The sequence below is a fragment of the Arachis ipaensis genome, chromosome B6 (assembly GCF_059453495.1).
Source record: "Arachis ipaensis isolate K30076 ecotype BB chromosome B6, ASM5945349v1, whole genome shotgun sequence".
NCBI lineage: Eukaryota > Viridiplantae > Streptophyta > Magnoliopsida > Fabales > Fabaceae > Arachis > Arachis ipaensis.
The window spans coordinates 139,814,855-139,829,167 of NC_142441.1; the positions used below are offsets into that span (position 1 = coordinate 139,814,855).

A 14,313-nucleotide genomic window follows, 5' to 3' on the forward strand; every position below is an offset into this window, starting at 1 on the left:
CGCCGCCACAACACGCATCGTCCTCCGCCGCTCCCTGCGTCCGCCGCCACTCCCTGCGTCCGCCGCCAAGAGAGGTCTGCTAGGGTAACGCCATTTTATCATCTTCTTCTCTCTGGTTCGCCTACCCTCGCCGCCACAACACGCATCGTCCGCCGCCGCTCCCTGCGTCCGCCGCCGCTCCCTGATGACACTGAAATAGGACAACTTTCCTCAACCCCACTTCTTGTTGAGGACGACAAACCCAACAAGGTATACTTTTTCCTCTGCCTTCTTCTCAGTTCGGTTTGATTCTTTTAGAATAGTCAAGATGATGAATTTTGAATCCTTAGGTTAGATTCATCAAAGCCTCCATAAATGCCTAGAATGTTACCATTTTGGTTCTCAAAAGAATGGCTTCTGCCATTGGTGCCATGTTCATAAGAAATACTGCCCCCTTCTGGTTTACTAATATTGTCACTGTCTATGGAAGAAATTAGTTTCTTTCTTTCTGAAATCTGCAATTGATGAGTTGAGATTGGCCATGTAAACATTTGCTATGAAGCACAACATAAGCATAGTTACAGTAGCCTTCTAGATGAACAAACAAGCATATATAGTACTCTTGGTACATCCATACTAAATATATCTAGATACATTGAATTGTGAGTGTACTGAGTTTTCAAGGTGACAGATATTTTGAAACGGATAGAGTAAATACAACACTACTTTAGGATAAAGCAGAATATACCTGTTGATGTAGGTCCCTTTGCAAAGCAAGAACCTTCTTCCTCTTTTTCAAATAGATCAAGCATCATGCATTGCTATTGTTGTTATTATTTTGCAGGAAAAAGCTATCACGGTGATTTCTCTTCACTTATTTTTATGAATGTTAAATAAGGGAAAACTTCAGATGTTGAGTAATAGAATTACCAAGAAATAGTGTGACAAAAAAGGAAGTAAACAGAATATACTTTCATAAATTTTATTTTGTAGCAGTGGAAACTCAAGTTTCTCTCTTTTTTGTTTCTTTTGCAGGAAAAAGTTTCAGGCCCTTCTTCTCGCCTTGCTGCTGCTCCATCCGATGTTGCCTCATCAGTGCCAGGAATGCCTTACAAAGGTCAGTTTCCATATCATTTTTCATTTTATTTACCTCTAAAAATATTGTGTATCTGCATTTCCTTGCTTTAGTGTTCAAGCATAAAGAACCTCCTCTGAACTTTGCAGTGTGTTTTTTTGCAGCAATTGGAGGTCTAATAGGTACACTCATGGAGCAAAATGCACAGGCCTTCAACCAAATCTAAAAAAATCTTGCTTCTCATATGGTGAGTCAAGAGTGTTTGTAACTTGTTGAACAATCAGATTCCTTTTATAAGTTTATTATTATTATTATCATCTAATCAAGCTTTCTCATCATTTGCCTCCTGTAATGGGTGACAGATATCTGAGGTTGTCAATACTCAATTCCACGAAAGATCTGATAGATATCTGTCGGAAGCACAAAATTGGGGCAATTGGTAAATTTTAAATTGCTTTTGTTACTATATTACCCTATTGGGACCAAATGGATGGATCGTTTGTGCCTAGAAACAACATTGAAGAGGCTATACTTCTTTTAATGATTTTGCTAAGAAAAGTCACTCTAAATAGAATTGAGTGGGATCCTTCAATTTTGGTTTCTGGAGATTTGATGATTTTAGCCAATCAATTGGAAGAATTGCTTCCTGGAACTATCCATCGAAAGGAGAGGTTCTATGCTTTAGCTCTTTGTTATTACGGAGCAGGGAAGAACGTGGAAGCGCTGGATCTTCTTAGAAAACTGCTGAGTAATAGAGAGGACCCAAGACATGTTCCAAGTTTGTTAATGGCTTCTAAGATTTGTTGCGAGAACTTCAGTGTTACAAAAGACCCTGGGGTAAGCTTTGCTCGGATGGCACTTGAGAACTTGGATGGAAGATGTAATCAGTTAGAAAATATGGCCAATTTCTTACTTGGTGTTACACTTTCTGCATACTCGAAATTGGCCATTTCTGATGCTGAGAGGGTTAAGAGACAATCTGAGGCACTTCATACCCTTGAAACTGCCTGCAAATTGAGCAGAATGGAAGACCCTGTTGTATTATACCATCTGAGTTTAGAATACGCTGAGCAACGGAAGTTGGATGCTACACTTCATTATGCTAAGTGCATTGTAAAACTTGAAGTTGGCTCTAATGTTAAAGGTTGGTTACTGTTATCTAGGGTATTATCCGCACAAAAGCGGTTCTTAGATGCTGAATCTATTATCAATGCTGCTTTGGATCAGACTGGGAAATGGGATCAAGGTGATTTGTTACGAACAAAGGCGAAACTTCAGATCGCTCAGGGCCAGTTAAAGAGTGCCATTGAGACATACACTCAGCTTCTTGCTGTTCTTCAAGTTCATAGTAAAAGTTTTGGTTCTCGGAATAAGCTATTTAAGGTTTGTTTTCTTAATTTTTCCAGTCCCAAAATACTTTTTCATAGTCATATTGCTTTAAGGTCCTTACCCTTTTCCATACCATTGGTGACAGGACAAAAGAGATCAGATTAGGAATTTGGAAGTTGAAGTATGGCATGATCTTGCTTATGTATACATCAGCCTTTCACAGTGGCGTGACGCAGAGGCCTGCCTTTCAAAATCTCGGGCCATCAAACTATACTCTTCTACTAGATGTTATGCAATAGGGTAATATAGTAACAAAAGCTTATTTGGGACAAGGATTCTGAACTTGGGTAGGATAATATTTATGCAGATGATGCCACTTTCATTGTCTTGTAATGGTCGAATTGCTTATTAATATACAGATCAAACCTGTTCTCACTTCTCATTTCACTTTTTTATATATTGCACTCACCTTCTCTGTTTTTTAATAAGAAAATAGAAACACATTTTCTTCTCTGTATATATCATCGTTATTTACAGAAATAAAATATATAGGTTATGAATAATTTATATTAACCGATAAAGTAAAAGAAATTAGTAATATAGAATTGTAATATATAGAAAGATAAATTAGTGTAAAAACTAATAAACATAGCTTAATAATTTGTCTTTCAAAAAAAAATATTAAAAATATTTAAAAAGATAATTCCTCATTTCTAAATGTCTTCATGCTCTGCTTCCACCTTGGTCCTATATTGCCAAGCATTTTCTTGTATTATGCGACACAAATCGTTGTACTCCTCTAAAACCAGATCCACGGCAAGTCTCATTCGTGTGGAGTCGTTAATCTACTTAGAGCACCAACAATATAATTCTAATTAGAAGTGTGTTGAAAAAATTATGTTAAAAATATTTTGTTATAAATCTGACCTGAATATTGAAGTCATCTGGTAAAGTACATTCTCTCATCCAACTAGTCACCCAAACTCCGCTATCATTCCTAAGATATAAAGCATTCCACAAATAGTTATTATATCCATATAAGATATAAACTATTGAACGTAATGATATTTAAAAGAAAAAATTAAATAGTAGACTTACGATCTATTTTTTTGAGTGGGTAGGCCAAAAGGTGTGATAGGCCAAAAGGTGGAGCAATCTATAACTTTAGACTTATCATCATTAAAAATATGATTATCTAACATCGCTTCTAAATAAGTTGCCTGTACAAGAGTAAATTCATGACAAAAAAAAAAGTGAATTGTAAAACAGTTAAATTGACTAAGAGTATTAGTTATAACAAATGGTTATTTAAATTGTTAAGTTGTTAAGTGATTCTAAATCATTGAGTACTGATTTAGAACAAATAATTACCACTTTAATTGCGTTCCTTTTGCGTTGTTGATGTTTTTCGACAGAAGGCAGTGAATCCAATATGATTAGGCGACGACTCGTAAAGTCAACAATAACCAAATACCAATGTAGTTCCTCACAGATAGGGATAAACACCTGCGATAAACCTTAAACCATTATAAACACTAAAAAAATATTGATAGTACATTAATGGAAAACAAATTGGTCACTCGTACCCTCTTGACGTGACTAATTTTCAGTGACATATATGCTCCAAGGAAATCAAAAATAACCTCTGACGGTGTATATTTGTCGCTTAAAGCATATCGCTGCATACAAATAAATATTGTTAAATGAAAATATGCTTTCAATTTAACAACTATTTTTGAACTGCTAATTTAATTATACACTTTAACGTGTGAGTACATAGCATGGTTTAGTCTAGAAAAAAGAACTTCTTTTAAATTAGTATATCCACTCAAAGACCAAAATATTAACTAAGAATTTAGAAATATTATAGGGATAACTTTACTGCAAAATGTGCAGGCATGAACCAGCAAATTGGATCTTCATTCCTACGTCGAAATATACTTGTCATCATAAGTGCCACCAGGTTTATAACCTACAATATGTTAGAATTATATGTAAAACATGTTTATAGGTAAATAGAGGCTTAAAAATATAATTACAAGAAAAAGAATAATATGCATTTACTCGTGATTCGACACATCTCTCTGGCACAAGACATCTAAATGTACTTCTGTAACCCTTTTCATCTGAGATTACCAACTCTTCAGAACTGCCAAATTCATAAAGTGGTTAGCTGGGAGAAGCATAGAATTTTTACACCATTACATTATACACATAATCATTAACCACACGTACGGATCTAATGTATCCGAAAAAATATAGGCTGCAATAGCTACTTGAGAATCGGTTAACATCATCGAAGCAGTAGGCTCAAATGCAATAAGTGTCCACCACTGCAGATGAAAAAATAGTTTCAATGTTACACTAAAAAATAAAGAAAAAAGAATAAATAAACGAAAGAAGAAAAAAATTAAAGTTACCTTTGGCAGTACAGCTCCTACTCTAACATGTGATTGTCCATTAGGTGGAGTTGTAGCTTCACGAGTAATATCCAAGTGGAATAAATTCTTGGGTTGAATTGGCATGATACCAGTAAGATCACTAGTTTTTGTACTTTCCGAAGAATGAGTAGGATCCAACATCGAACTATTTGTGGAAGTTTTCTGTTGTGCCATGATCAAATCAATTTTTTGTTGTAGAACATGAATGACCGATTCTAAATTTTCTATCCTTTTTGTTATATCGTTAAACATACTCTTGAACTGCATATTTTTCGGTGGAGCCATCTTCTACTACTCACTCAGATAGTAGTATATTGTCTTGTACGGTATCATATAACCCCTTGAGAAGAATATATAGCAAATTCGGTTACAAAAGATAAGCCAAGATAAAAATAATACAAATTTTAAGATATTTTATTTTCATCATTTTTTTTAAAACTTATATAACTAGAGTAAGAAGATAAGAAGTTAAGAATAATAAGATTGCATAAAAAAATCTAATATTATCTTTTTTCAAAAAGATAATATTAGAATTATGAAACAAAAATTTATTATTAATTTAATACAAGATAAAGGCTGGGTAATTTATGCCGTGGAAACTATTTTAATTTTGGGTATATATTTTTTTTAATTTAAAGTATAATGACAATTTTTTGTTATCAAATTTAATTTTAAATTTTAAAAGAGAATTAGATGTGTTAAACATAATCTTGTTCCTATATATAAACGCTCAAGCATAGAACACTATTAACTTTCTCTACTAAAACTAAAATTACAATCTAATAGAGCAATGGAAGAAAAAGTAGTAGACGATCACATTGGATCTTCTTCGATGGAAATTATTGAAAATTCTCCGTTGAAACAAATACTACATGCCATAGAGGTAATATATCCAACTCATGATAATATTGCAATGTTATTTATACATACCAATGCTAATTTTCTATTTTATACTGTAGTCTTTATCCAAGAGAGTTGATGAGATGGAGAAGGCAATGTGGATGGCGAAGAAGTCACTTGATAAATTAACCGCCCTTCAATGTAAAACCGATGAGAAGCATGAGAAATTCGACAATACGGACCTATATGAGATGAAGAATAAACCCTGTGATGATGTAACGAAGAAAAACTCTAGCCCGTTGCAAGTAAAGTCCGAAAATTGTGTGTTTACGGATTTATCCGACGAGAATAAGGACGTTGAGATTTTGCACAATCTGCCATCATCGTTCTACAAAGGCATGCAAACATGCTTGGATGGAGAAGAAAAATCGAAGCCAAAGTCAAGATTCGGTATTCATAGAAATAGCAAAACTAATAAAACTGTGCAAGAACTTCCGAGTACGTGTCTAAGGCAAAAGGACAAATTGGCAAGATTTAATAATCCATCATCTATCCAAAATATGGCGTTTGCACGACCAGCTAAAATGCCAAAAATTGAGCACAAAGGTCAACTATCAAGCAAGATGGCAGAAACTAGAGTACGCAAAGGGCCTTTAACTTTCACCATAGACAAAGAACGGTTAACGACCACTGCGAAACAAAAAAAAATGGCTTTCAAGAACACTTCTATCCCAAAGGTATTTGATTTAGATAAAAAAATTTACTGGCATAGTATTTAAATATGTATATTGTGGATAACCTTTACGTTTTGTGCAGAATCTTAACTGTTCATTCAAACCACCACAAGATATGAGGTTGAGTGAGGATTTGGTCAACATGGCTATATACATCTTTGCTGCTGATAATGATATAGCGTGAGCATTTTTTTTAATCTTTTATTTTTAATTTTAGTTCTCTCTGTGGCTAACGTGTTGGCTTTGTGTTAGAGAGGATTTGGTTCATATTCACGATACAACTGTAACTAGAGAAGATCTGTTCTGTCTCGTACCTGGAAAGCAAGTGTCTGAACTGGTAATAAAGCTGATGGCATTGAAGATAACATCAAATATCAGCATGTCCAAATTAAAAAATGTTTGGTCCCTTCCACCATCATTTGCAGTAAGTCAAAATCTTGATTTTCTGGATATTAACTAAGTAAAATAAATAACCATTGTGCTCAAACATTCCCAGGATGACATTACGTTACATATGGAAGATCATGACCTACTAGAAAAATATGCACATTATATGCCACCAACCCGTGACCTTCAATTTGTAAGTTTTCATTAATTATTGGAATATTTTTATTATAATAAAAAGTACTCAAACTTGGACTTATACATATTACATCGTATTTGTTATACAGATATATGTCCCAATCAAGGATAATGATCACTGGTATCTAATGGTAATGAGCATCCCTGACAAAATACTTTATCATTTAGACTCTCACTGTAAGGTTGAAGATGATGAACCACGCAAGCATCATATTAGAAATATAGTAAGTTCTCCTACTATAGAAACAAAGTTAATAATAACATTACCTCGAATAATAAAGCACACTATTCTTATTTCAGGGAGTGGCTCTTTCTGAGATAATATTTTCAGAAAAGTATGCAAAATGTGGTATACAAGAAATAGTGAGTTTTGAGGGTTGGGAAGTCCGTAAAGCAATAGGTATTCCTAGGTGCTCAAATAGGTAATTATTCAAATTGTTGGTTATTTAATTTAATATTATATATATACTGTTTTTGACTTCCTTATGTTGTTCTGCATGATACGTTTTCACACAGCAATGATTCAGCTGTATGGGTTATGCAGTGGATGGATTTACAACAGGAATTCACTCCTGTGGTCCCTCCAAAGGTAACTTTTAACATAGACAATTTTCATCTTTAATTACACTAATACATGTGTTAACGTTTGGTAAAATAAATTACAGCTGCATGAAGAAAGGAGTAGAATGTATTTAGCATTAGATTTCGTCACCGGAGATTGGAATAAGATACGGTCAGATGTTAACGAGAGGTTTCAGTTATGGTGGCTTATGATACACCCATAACATCTTTATTTAAATTGAAAAGAATTATTTATATCTTCTTCTTAGACTTACTAAAATAGACGAATTTATTTATTAGATATTTTTTATCACTCTTGTTGTGTACTACCTTTTCCTTCTCCTGTTAAGAACTTAAAAAAAAATTTGGAATACTTTAGCTATTTTTTTTCTTTTTTATATTTATCTCCCAGCATTAATTTTATTGAAAGCACCTTTAGACATGCACCGAATTCATTGGGCTTGTTTACTTGTTATAGGATTTGAGAATAATAAAAACTATTAGATAAATTTCTCTTATCAAAGTTGTTAACACTTTAATGAGTTGCATCGTAACACTGGTACTTGATTGTGTATTAAGAGAATGATGCAATTGCTTTCAAGTGCGCGGTTGTACTTATAATGCAAGAAGAACTAAATCTTTTTATAAAGAAATAAATATATTTTTAATTATTTTTTTATTTAACTTTTATAATCTTTATCTTGATAAATTTTATTTCTCTTAAAATTTTATTAATTTTTATTAATTATTTATTTATTTATATTTATTTTTTATTTTTGTAATTTTTACCCAATGAAAAAAAAGACAAAAGATTGGAAAAGTAAAAAAATAAATAAATAAATAATATAAATTACTATAATTTTATTTTGTTAATATAAAAATTATAAAAAGTAAATAAAAAATAATTAAAGATATATTTGTTTTTTATAAAAAAATTCAGTTCTTCTTTTTAAATATTATAAAGAAATTTAGTCCTTTTTAATAATTTTAATATTAAAGGTCTTTTTTAATAATTGAATCTTTCTAACGATCCTTTACAATAATTTTTCTTAACTTTTTTAATGTGAAATATAAAAATATTTGATTATTTTAGTGTTTTATATGGTTGTGATAGTAGCACAAAACATCATTGACGTTTTATAATAAAAAAATTAATTATAAAAAGCAAAACATCACTGACAATTTGTAACAACAAATATTATTTTATAAATGAAAGTAGCAATGTTTAACATATAGTTTGGTTTATTATAAAGAATTTCACACCTAATAATACAATATAAAAAAGAAAAAATTCAGTATAATTCATCAAGTCCGAAAAAATAAAAAAGTGGTATAATTCATAAATAAATGTTATGAAACAACATTTTTCAAATTTATTTATGATTAGACTATTTTTGACAAAGGTTATTTATCATTTTAAAATTTCTTTTTAGAATTTGTTTTTGGTGGTTAACTCTATTTTGTTTAGTGTAAAGAATAAAAAATTGTTTTCAAAGTTATTTGATGTCATAAAAAAATGGTCAAATAGATTAGAGGTGTCACATTTTTTATGAACTGATTTCATGCCATAAATATGTTTGGAAATTAGGGTGATGTTACTTATAATATTTGATGGATTGAGTTGATATTACAAATTTTTCGAGAATTAAACTGACATTACATATATTTTTGAGAAACTAAATACTTTAGATTATAATTTATTAATCTATGGAATAAACATAATTTCATTTTTTGACATAGATTTACAAAGGGAGCGTAAATCTTAATTAACAATGTAGCTAAAAAAATAATTAAACTTTTAAAAAAATGCAAACCTATACTAGCCAGTGACGCCAGTGTTTGGTTCAGTTTTTTTTTTTTAATTTATTTATCAAAGACAGAAGTTTACTCATTGAGAAGAAAATTAATAATCAAAGGTTTTTGGTTGACAGCCAACTGAGCTGGTAGTTGGTGATTTGTGTTTTTATCTTTCATGAATGCCTTGCAATATCCATGTTTAAAATTTTAGGGTTCTGGGTCTTTAATGCTGCTTAGATGTATATTTCATATAATATTATATTATATGAACTATTATTTTAAAGTTATATCAGTGTTGTTCACTTGTTTGATCCTAATTATACAATACCTTATAAAAACTTTTTGAAATGTTAAAATTGCATTAAGTTACTACCAAAACAAAAGATTACATGAAATCAATTAAAATACCCAAAAAAAAAAAATTACATCACTCTCCGAAATTACCCATTCAAGTCCCCCAGTTACCCATTCTAAGTTGGCTATCTTAAGAATCAGCAGTTGAAAAAAGGTAAATGTTCAAAAGGGTGAGCTCCCCTGTACTCCTGTTCTGCTAAGAGCAAAGAAAATAACAAATGAGAATAAGAATGTAGAAACAAGTCTCAACTTAGATAATTGACAAGCATTATAGATTAATATTTTAAATACTATGACAAGCATTATAGATTAAACAATACTATGACAAGCGCAGAAGTGTAAAGTGAAAATCATATCATCAGAGATGAAAACATCCTAGCCTAGAAATAGTAAAAGCATATAATTTTCCTCAAGCATATGGTTCACCTTGGATCAACAGAAACAACAGTTACTTTTAAGTCATCATTTACTAGAAAACACAAAATCCAACAGCAAATCAAGTTCCATTTATTTTGACAGATCATCGGAGATATGATCTCCACATATATCAACCAAGATACCTTTTTCTTTTTTCATTTCTATGATGGAATAAAAAAGCAAATGCTTCACATTTCTATGATGCCATAACAAGAGTACGAACCTCAGCCTTTAGTTATAAACACGAACAACATCAACCATCGCAAAAGCTGAATTCGAATAAGATTAAATATAACAGAAATAAATTAAAAATTACACCAATCCCAAATCAACTAAAAATTAGAGGATACCATAAAATTAAAGCATTAACCATACCTTATTACAGCACCTCATTGCTACTGTAGGAAGCACTCTCATCATATACCTATAATATCAGCAATATAATATCATTAGTACTAGCTAATAAGCAGCAAATAAAACTTTGTCATACCTCATTGGTAAAGATACTTACAAATGAGTCATCTTCAATGTTCATGTGGTCATCCGAGTCATTATCAAATGTGTCATTTCCAAGGCCTTCTGACTGTGAGATGCCACGACGAACACGACAAGTTGTTCGATTGTGGCCCTCCATGCCACAATGTCCACATCGATGTTTTCTTTTATTGGACTGTGAAGCCCCCCCTTTTGTCCTACATTTTCTTGGGTCCCTTGGCATGCTATGTCCGAGATCATTGGTTGCGAGCCCAGCTCCAGAAGCATCCACTTGCACACCATCTCTTACACTATCTGCATCATTGACCCCCCCTTTTTGTGCAGCATCTTCCTCCTTAAATTGTTTCAACAAATTCATAGCCATTTCCCGTGTAAAGATAAATCTCTCGTTATCTCGGCAAGCAAAGTTGGCTAGTTGTCTAAACCAATCCATCAAACAACCGTACTGACTTAGCATCAAAGAATCCCAATGAAGCCCAACCGCATTTTGCAAACCCACTTTGGCAGTCTTGGTCCACCGAGGCAAGACTAATGACCTTGGCAACTCCTCTATATCTTCATGCACCAAGACGCAAACTATGTGTTCACAAGGTATGCCAAATGATTCCATTCTCATACATGAACAATTGAATTCCATCTCAATGTCACAACAGAATACACGCCACATCTCATTTGGCGTTTGGTCCAAACCGACAGAGTAAATCACATAAGAGCCAGTTTGCCTCATATTTATTACCTTCATTGATGCAGCCCGTACAAGGATTGGTTGGAACATATGAAATATTGATAGGGTGTAAACATTCGCAGCACTCCTCTCTAACTGTTGAAAACAGGTTTGCATAATGGGTCTCCCATTCACAGAGGCGAGGTCAGCCTGGACCTCTTTCCACCTTATATGGTCGACACAACGATTAAAGTGTTGTAGGAACTCAACCAGATTGTACCTTGAGTTGACATACTTTGCAATGATCGAGTTTAATCCCTCGCACCGAGAAGTAGTCCGAAAACCAGCAAAAAACTTCCCTCTTATATGTGCAGTTGCCCATGAATGTCTCTTTTTATACATATCTAGGACCCAATTCTTGTTTTCGACACCAAATCTCTCAACCATTTCAAACCACTTTTGACGAAATACATCAATTTCATAGTCGCCTAGCATACACTTTCTAAACATGGATGTAAACTGGGGCTTGCCAATGTTACTTGTTGCGTTGCGAATCAGATGCCATGCACATAATCTATGATGTGCATTAGGAAACTCTTTCTCAATGGCGAACTTCATTGATAGATCACCATCCGTGATCACCGAAACAGGTGCTTTCCCATTCATTGCTACCTTCAGTTGTTGTAGCAACCACCTGTATGTGTCTTTTTCCTCATCGCAAATTAAAGCAGCAGCAAAGATAATTGTTTGATTGTGATGATTGACACCAGAAAATACCACCAGTGGACACATATATTTATTCCTCTTATAGGTAGCATCAAACGCCAGCACATCGCCAAATAATGAGTAGTCGGCCCTGCTGAGACCATCGCACCAGAATAAATTGCGCAAAGTACCATCGGCATCCATGTGATGATTAAAATAGAGAGAAGGGTCATTTGTTGCTTGATCTTCTAAATACTTCAAAGCTGCATATGCATCACCGGGTAATTGGCGCCTCTGCTTTGCTATTTTATTGTACATGTCCCTTTGCGTGAAAGAGAGATACTCGTAGCCACCTGCCTGATTTGCTAATGCCCGATATATCTGCCCAACACTAATCCCACCCTTTTTCATGTTAACCATGTGGCCAATATCAGCCTCGGACATGAATCTATGCCCAGGGAGCAATCCAGTCAACCAAGGATCCAGAAGCGGATGATTGTGTTCATCAGAAAAATAAGAAATAAACCAACGACCGCTAGGTGCATCTACACGAATCTCCATCATTGCACTGCAGCCACACCTTGTCTCGGGTGTAGGTTTTCTCTTAAGGTTTCCGATGCCGTAATTATTTGGCGGTCTAAATCCTTCACGATGACATACAAAATTCTTCAACTTAAGTGCGCCCGCACGACTCTTCCTAGTCCTGTTCTTCCGAGCACTAAAGCCTCTTGTCCTTGCATATCTATTGTAGAACTCAAATGCAATGTCGACATCAGAAAAGTGAAAATGACATACATCTTCATCCCTGATGTTCCAAAATTCAATCATCCCAATGTCTTCGAGTGAGTCAATGTTATACCCTTCATCGAAGCCGTGATAATCGAACATTGGTTCCACATTTGTGTCGTCCTCATCCATATAATCCACATCAACTTCCTCATGTTTTCCTTCCTCCTGCTCATACTGATCATATGATGTATGCTCGCTATTAACCCCTTCATGAGAAAATTCCTGACCCATAACTTCCTAAACACCAATACACAATTCAAAATGAAACTTAAGTTTGTAAATAAATTGCCAAACACCGAGTACCAGCCATCACAAATCACAATCTTTTAAAATTGAAATCAATCCAATAGTGTCAATCTTAGGAATCATGGAATTGGACACGAGTTTCATTTATTGTATTAAGGGAAAATGAAGAAGCGTGAATCCAAAATCTAATGGTGAAACTATAAGAAAAAAAACAGAAAGACAAGAACAATTGGCAATGCCAGCTATGCATGCGGTGGGTGCAAAGGACAACAAAATATTAAAGAGTATATATCCTCTATCTATAATCTATCTATATTTCTGATCCCATGTCACAAAATCCCCGCCGCTCGTGGCCACTGAAGAACACATTGTTTTCCCTTTGAGAACCCCGCAAAGTTTGCTTGGCTGCCACCTCAATCCATAGAAATAGATTGTTCGCAAGATTAGATATGCATATGCCATTCCTGCTGAAATAATGACTTGGAACAACATGACAACTAACTTGGACAAACCATGTTCAGTGGCACCATTAAATACAACAACAGTACAATCCTTATAATAATTAATAACTATTCATTATTTCAGTCCTTTCATTCAAACTGTAAAATCTGCATATGTTTTAAGTTTTCAAACTTGTATCATGTCATTAAGATAGAAGGCCAGAGGACCATTTTGTGACACATGATTTTCTCTATAAGCATACGTATGGATTTAGATAGGTTGTTTGTAACTATACATTTTAAGAATACTGGGCCAAGTTGAATGAATAATATAAAACAATGGTGAGGTCAATTTTACATTAATCTACATATATGCTTACAAATTACAAGAACATAAGAAAAACACCTACTTGTAACATAGGATGGTATTGAAGTCACAAGATATGGAAGCTGTGATATGTTTAAGAACTAATAACCAGAGCAGAAATGAACTAGATATGTCACATATATGGTATACAATAAATCAAGTGCTACTTCATCCTAACCTTTTGATGTTATCAAATAGTGATATGCTAGAGTGAAGACTCAAAGAATCCAGATGAAGTATGATTGGCCCTGATTCATCACCTTTATCCGGGATACAAATAATGATCAAGCTCTAATTAAGACTGAATACATGAAACACTACAAGAAAAAAAAAATCCAGAAATGAGAGAATAGACAAGAGAGATTAAAATATAACAATAAAAATGACCCTGCTGCCAATATAAAATTGAGCATGAAGTGCATTCATAGGAGCACAGAAAACATAACTATAAAAATTTACAGTTAAATAACCCATTCTTCATTTGTTTTTTCTTACCAG

The 14,313-nt window shown here is 33.5% G+C and overlaps 2 protein-coding genes and 1 pseudogene across 2 annotated transcripts; 1 reads left to right on the plus strand and 2 right to left on the minus strand.

The window, feature by feature from the left end:
• Nucleotides 1-1,540: 1,540 nt before the first annotated feature.
• LOC148562949 (protein NPGR2 pseudogene) lies at nt 1,541-2,304 on the plus strand (annotated as a pseudogene).
• Nucleotides 2,305-2,397: 93 nt separating this feature from the next.
• LOC148562950 (uncharacterized) lies at nt 2,398-4,998 on the minus strand. Its single transcript, XM_088491079.1, has 8 exons — nt 4,804-4,998; nt 4,619-4,716; nt 4,448-4,532; nt 4,266-4,355; nt 3,970-4,062; nt 3,755-3,889; nt 3,482-3,603; nt 2,398-2,470 (listed from the first exon to the last, which is right to left on the minus strand). The coding sequence occupies exons 1-8, from the start codon at nt 4,996-4,998 to the stop codon at nt 2,398-2,400; spliced, it is 891 nt and encodes a 296-aa protein (XP_088347205.1).
• A 5,490-nt stretch (nt 4,999-10,488) lies between these two features.
• Nucleotides 10,489-12,993, minus strand: LOC148562951 (protein FAR1-RELATED SEQUENCE 5-like). Its single transcript, XM_088491993.1, has 2 exons — nt 10,621-12,993; nt 10,489-10,533 (listed from the first exon to the last, which is right to left on the minus strand). The coding sequence occupies exons 1-2, from the start codon at nt 12,991-12,993 to the stop codon at nt 10,489-10,491; spliced, it is 2,418 nt and encodes an 805-aa protein (XP_088348119.1).
• Nucleotides 12,994-14,313: the final 1,320 nt, after the last annotated feature.

Excerpts from the sequence above, each read along its gene's own strand:
- LOC148562950 (XM_088491079.1), bottom strand. The coding sequence starts at position 4,998 with ATGGCACAACAGAAAACTTCCACAAATAGTTCGATGTTGGATCCTACT. Across the intron at positions 4,533-4,618 it reads TTTTCGGATACATTAGATCC|TTCTGAAGAGTTGGTAATCT; the intron begins GTACGTGTGGTT and ends TGAATTTGGCAG. Across the intron at positions 2,471-3,481 it reads CCCACTCAAAAAAATAGATC|TATTTTGGGACTGGAAAAAT; the intron begins GTAAGTCTACTA and ends ACTATGAAAAAG.
- LOC148562951 (XM_088491993.1), bottom strand. The coding sequence starts at position 12,993 with ATGGGTCAGGAATTTTCTCATGAAGGGGTTAATAGCGAGCATACATCA. Across the intron at positions 10,534-10,620 it reads ACATTGAAGATGACTCATTT|GTATATGATGAGAGTGCTTC; the intron begins GTAAGTATCTTT and ends CTGATATTATAG.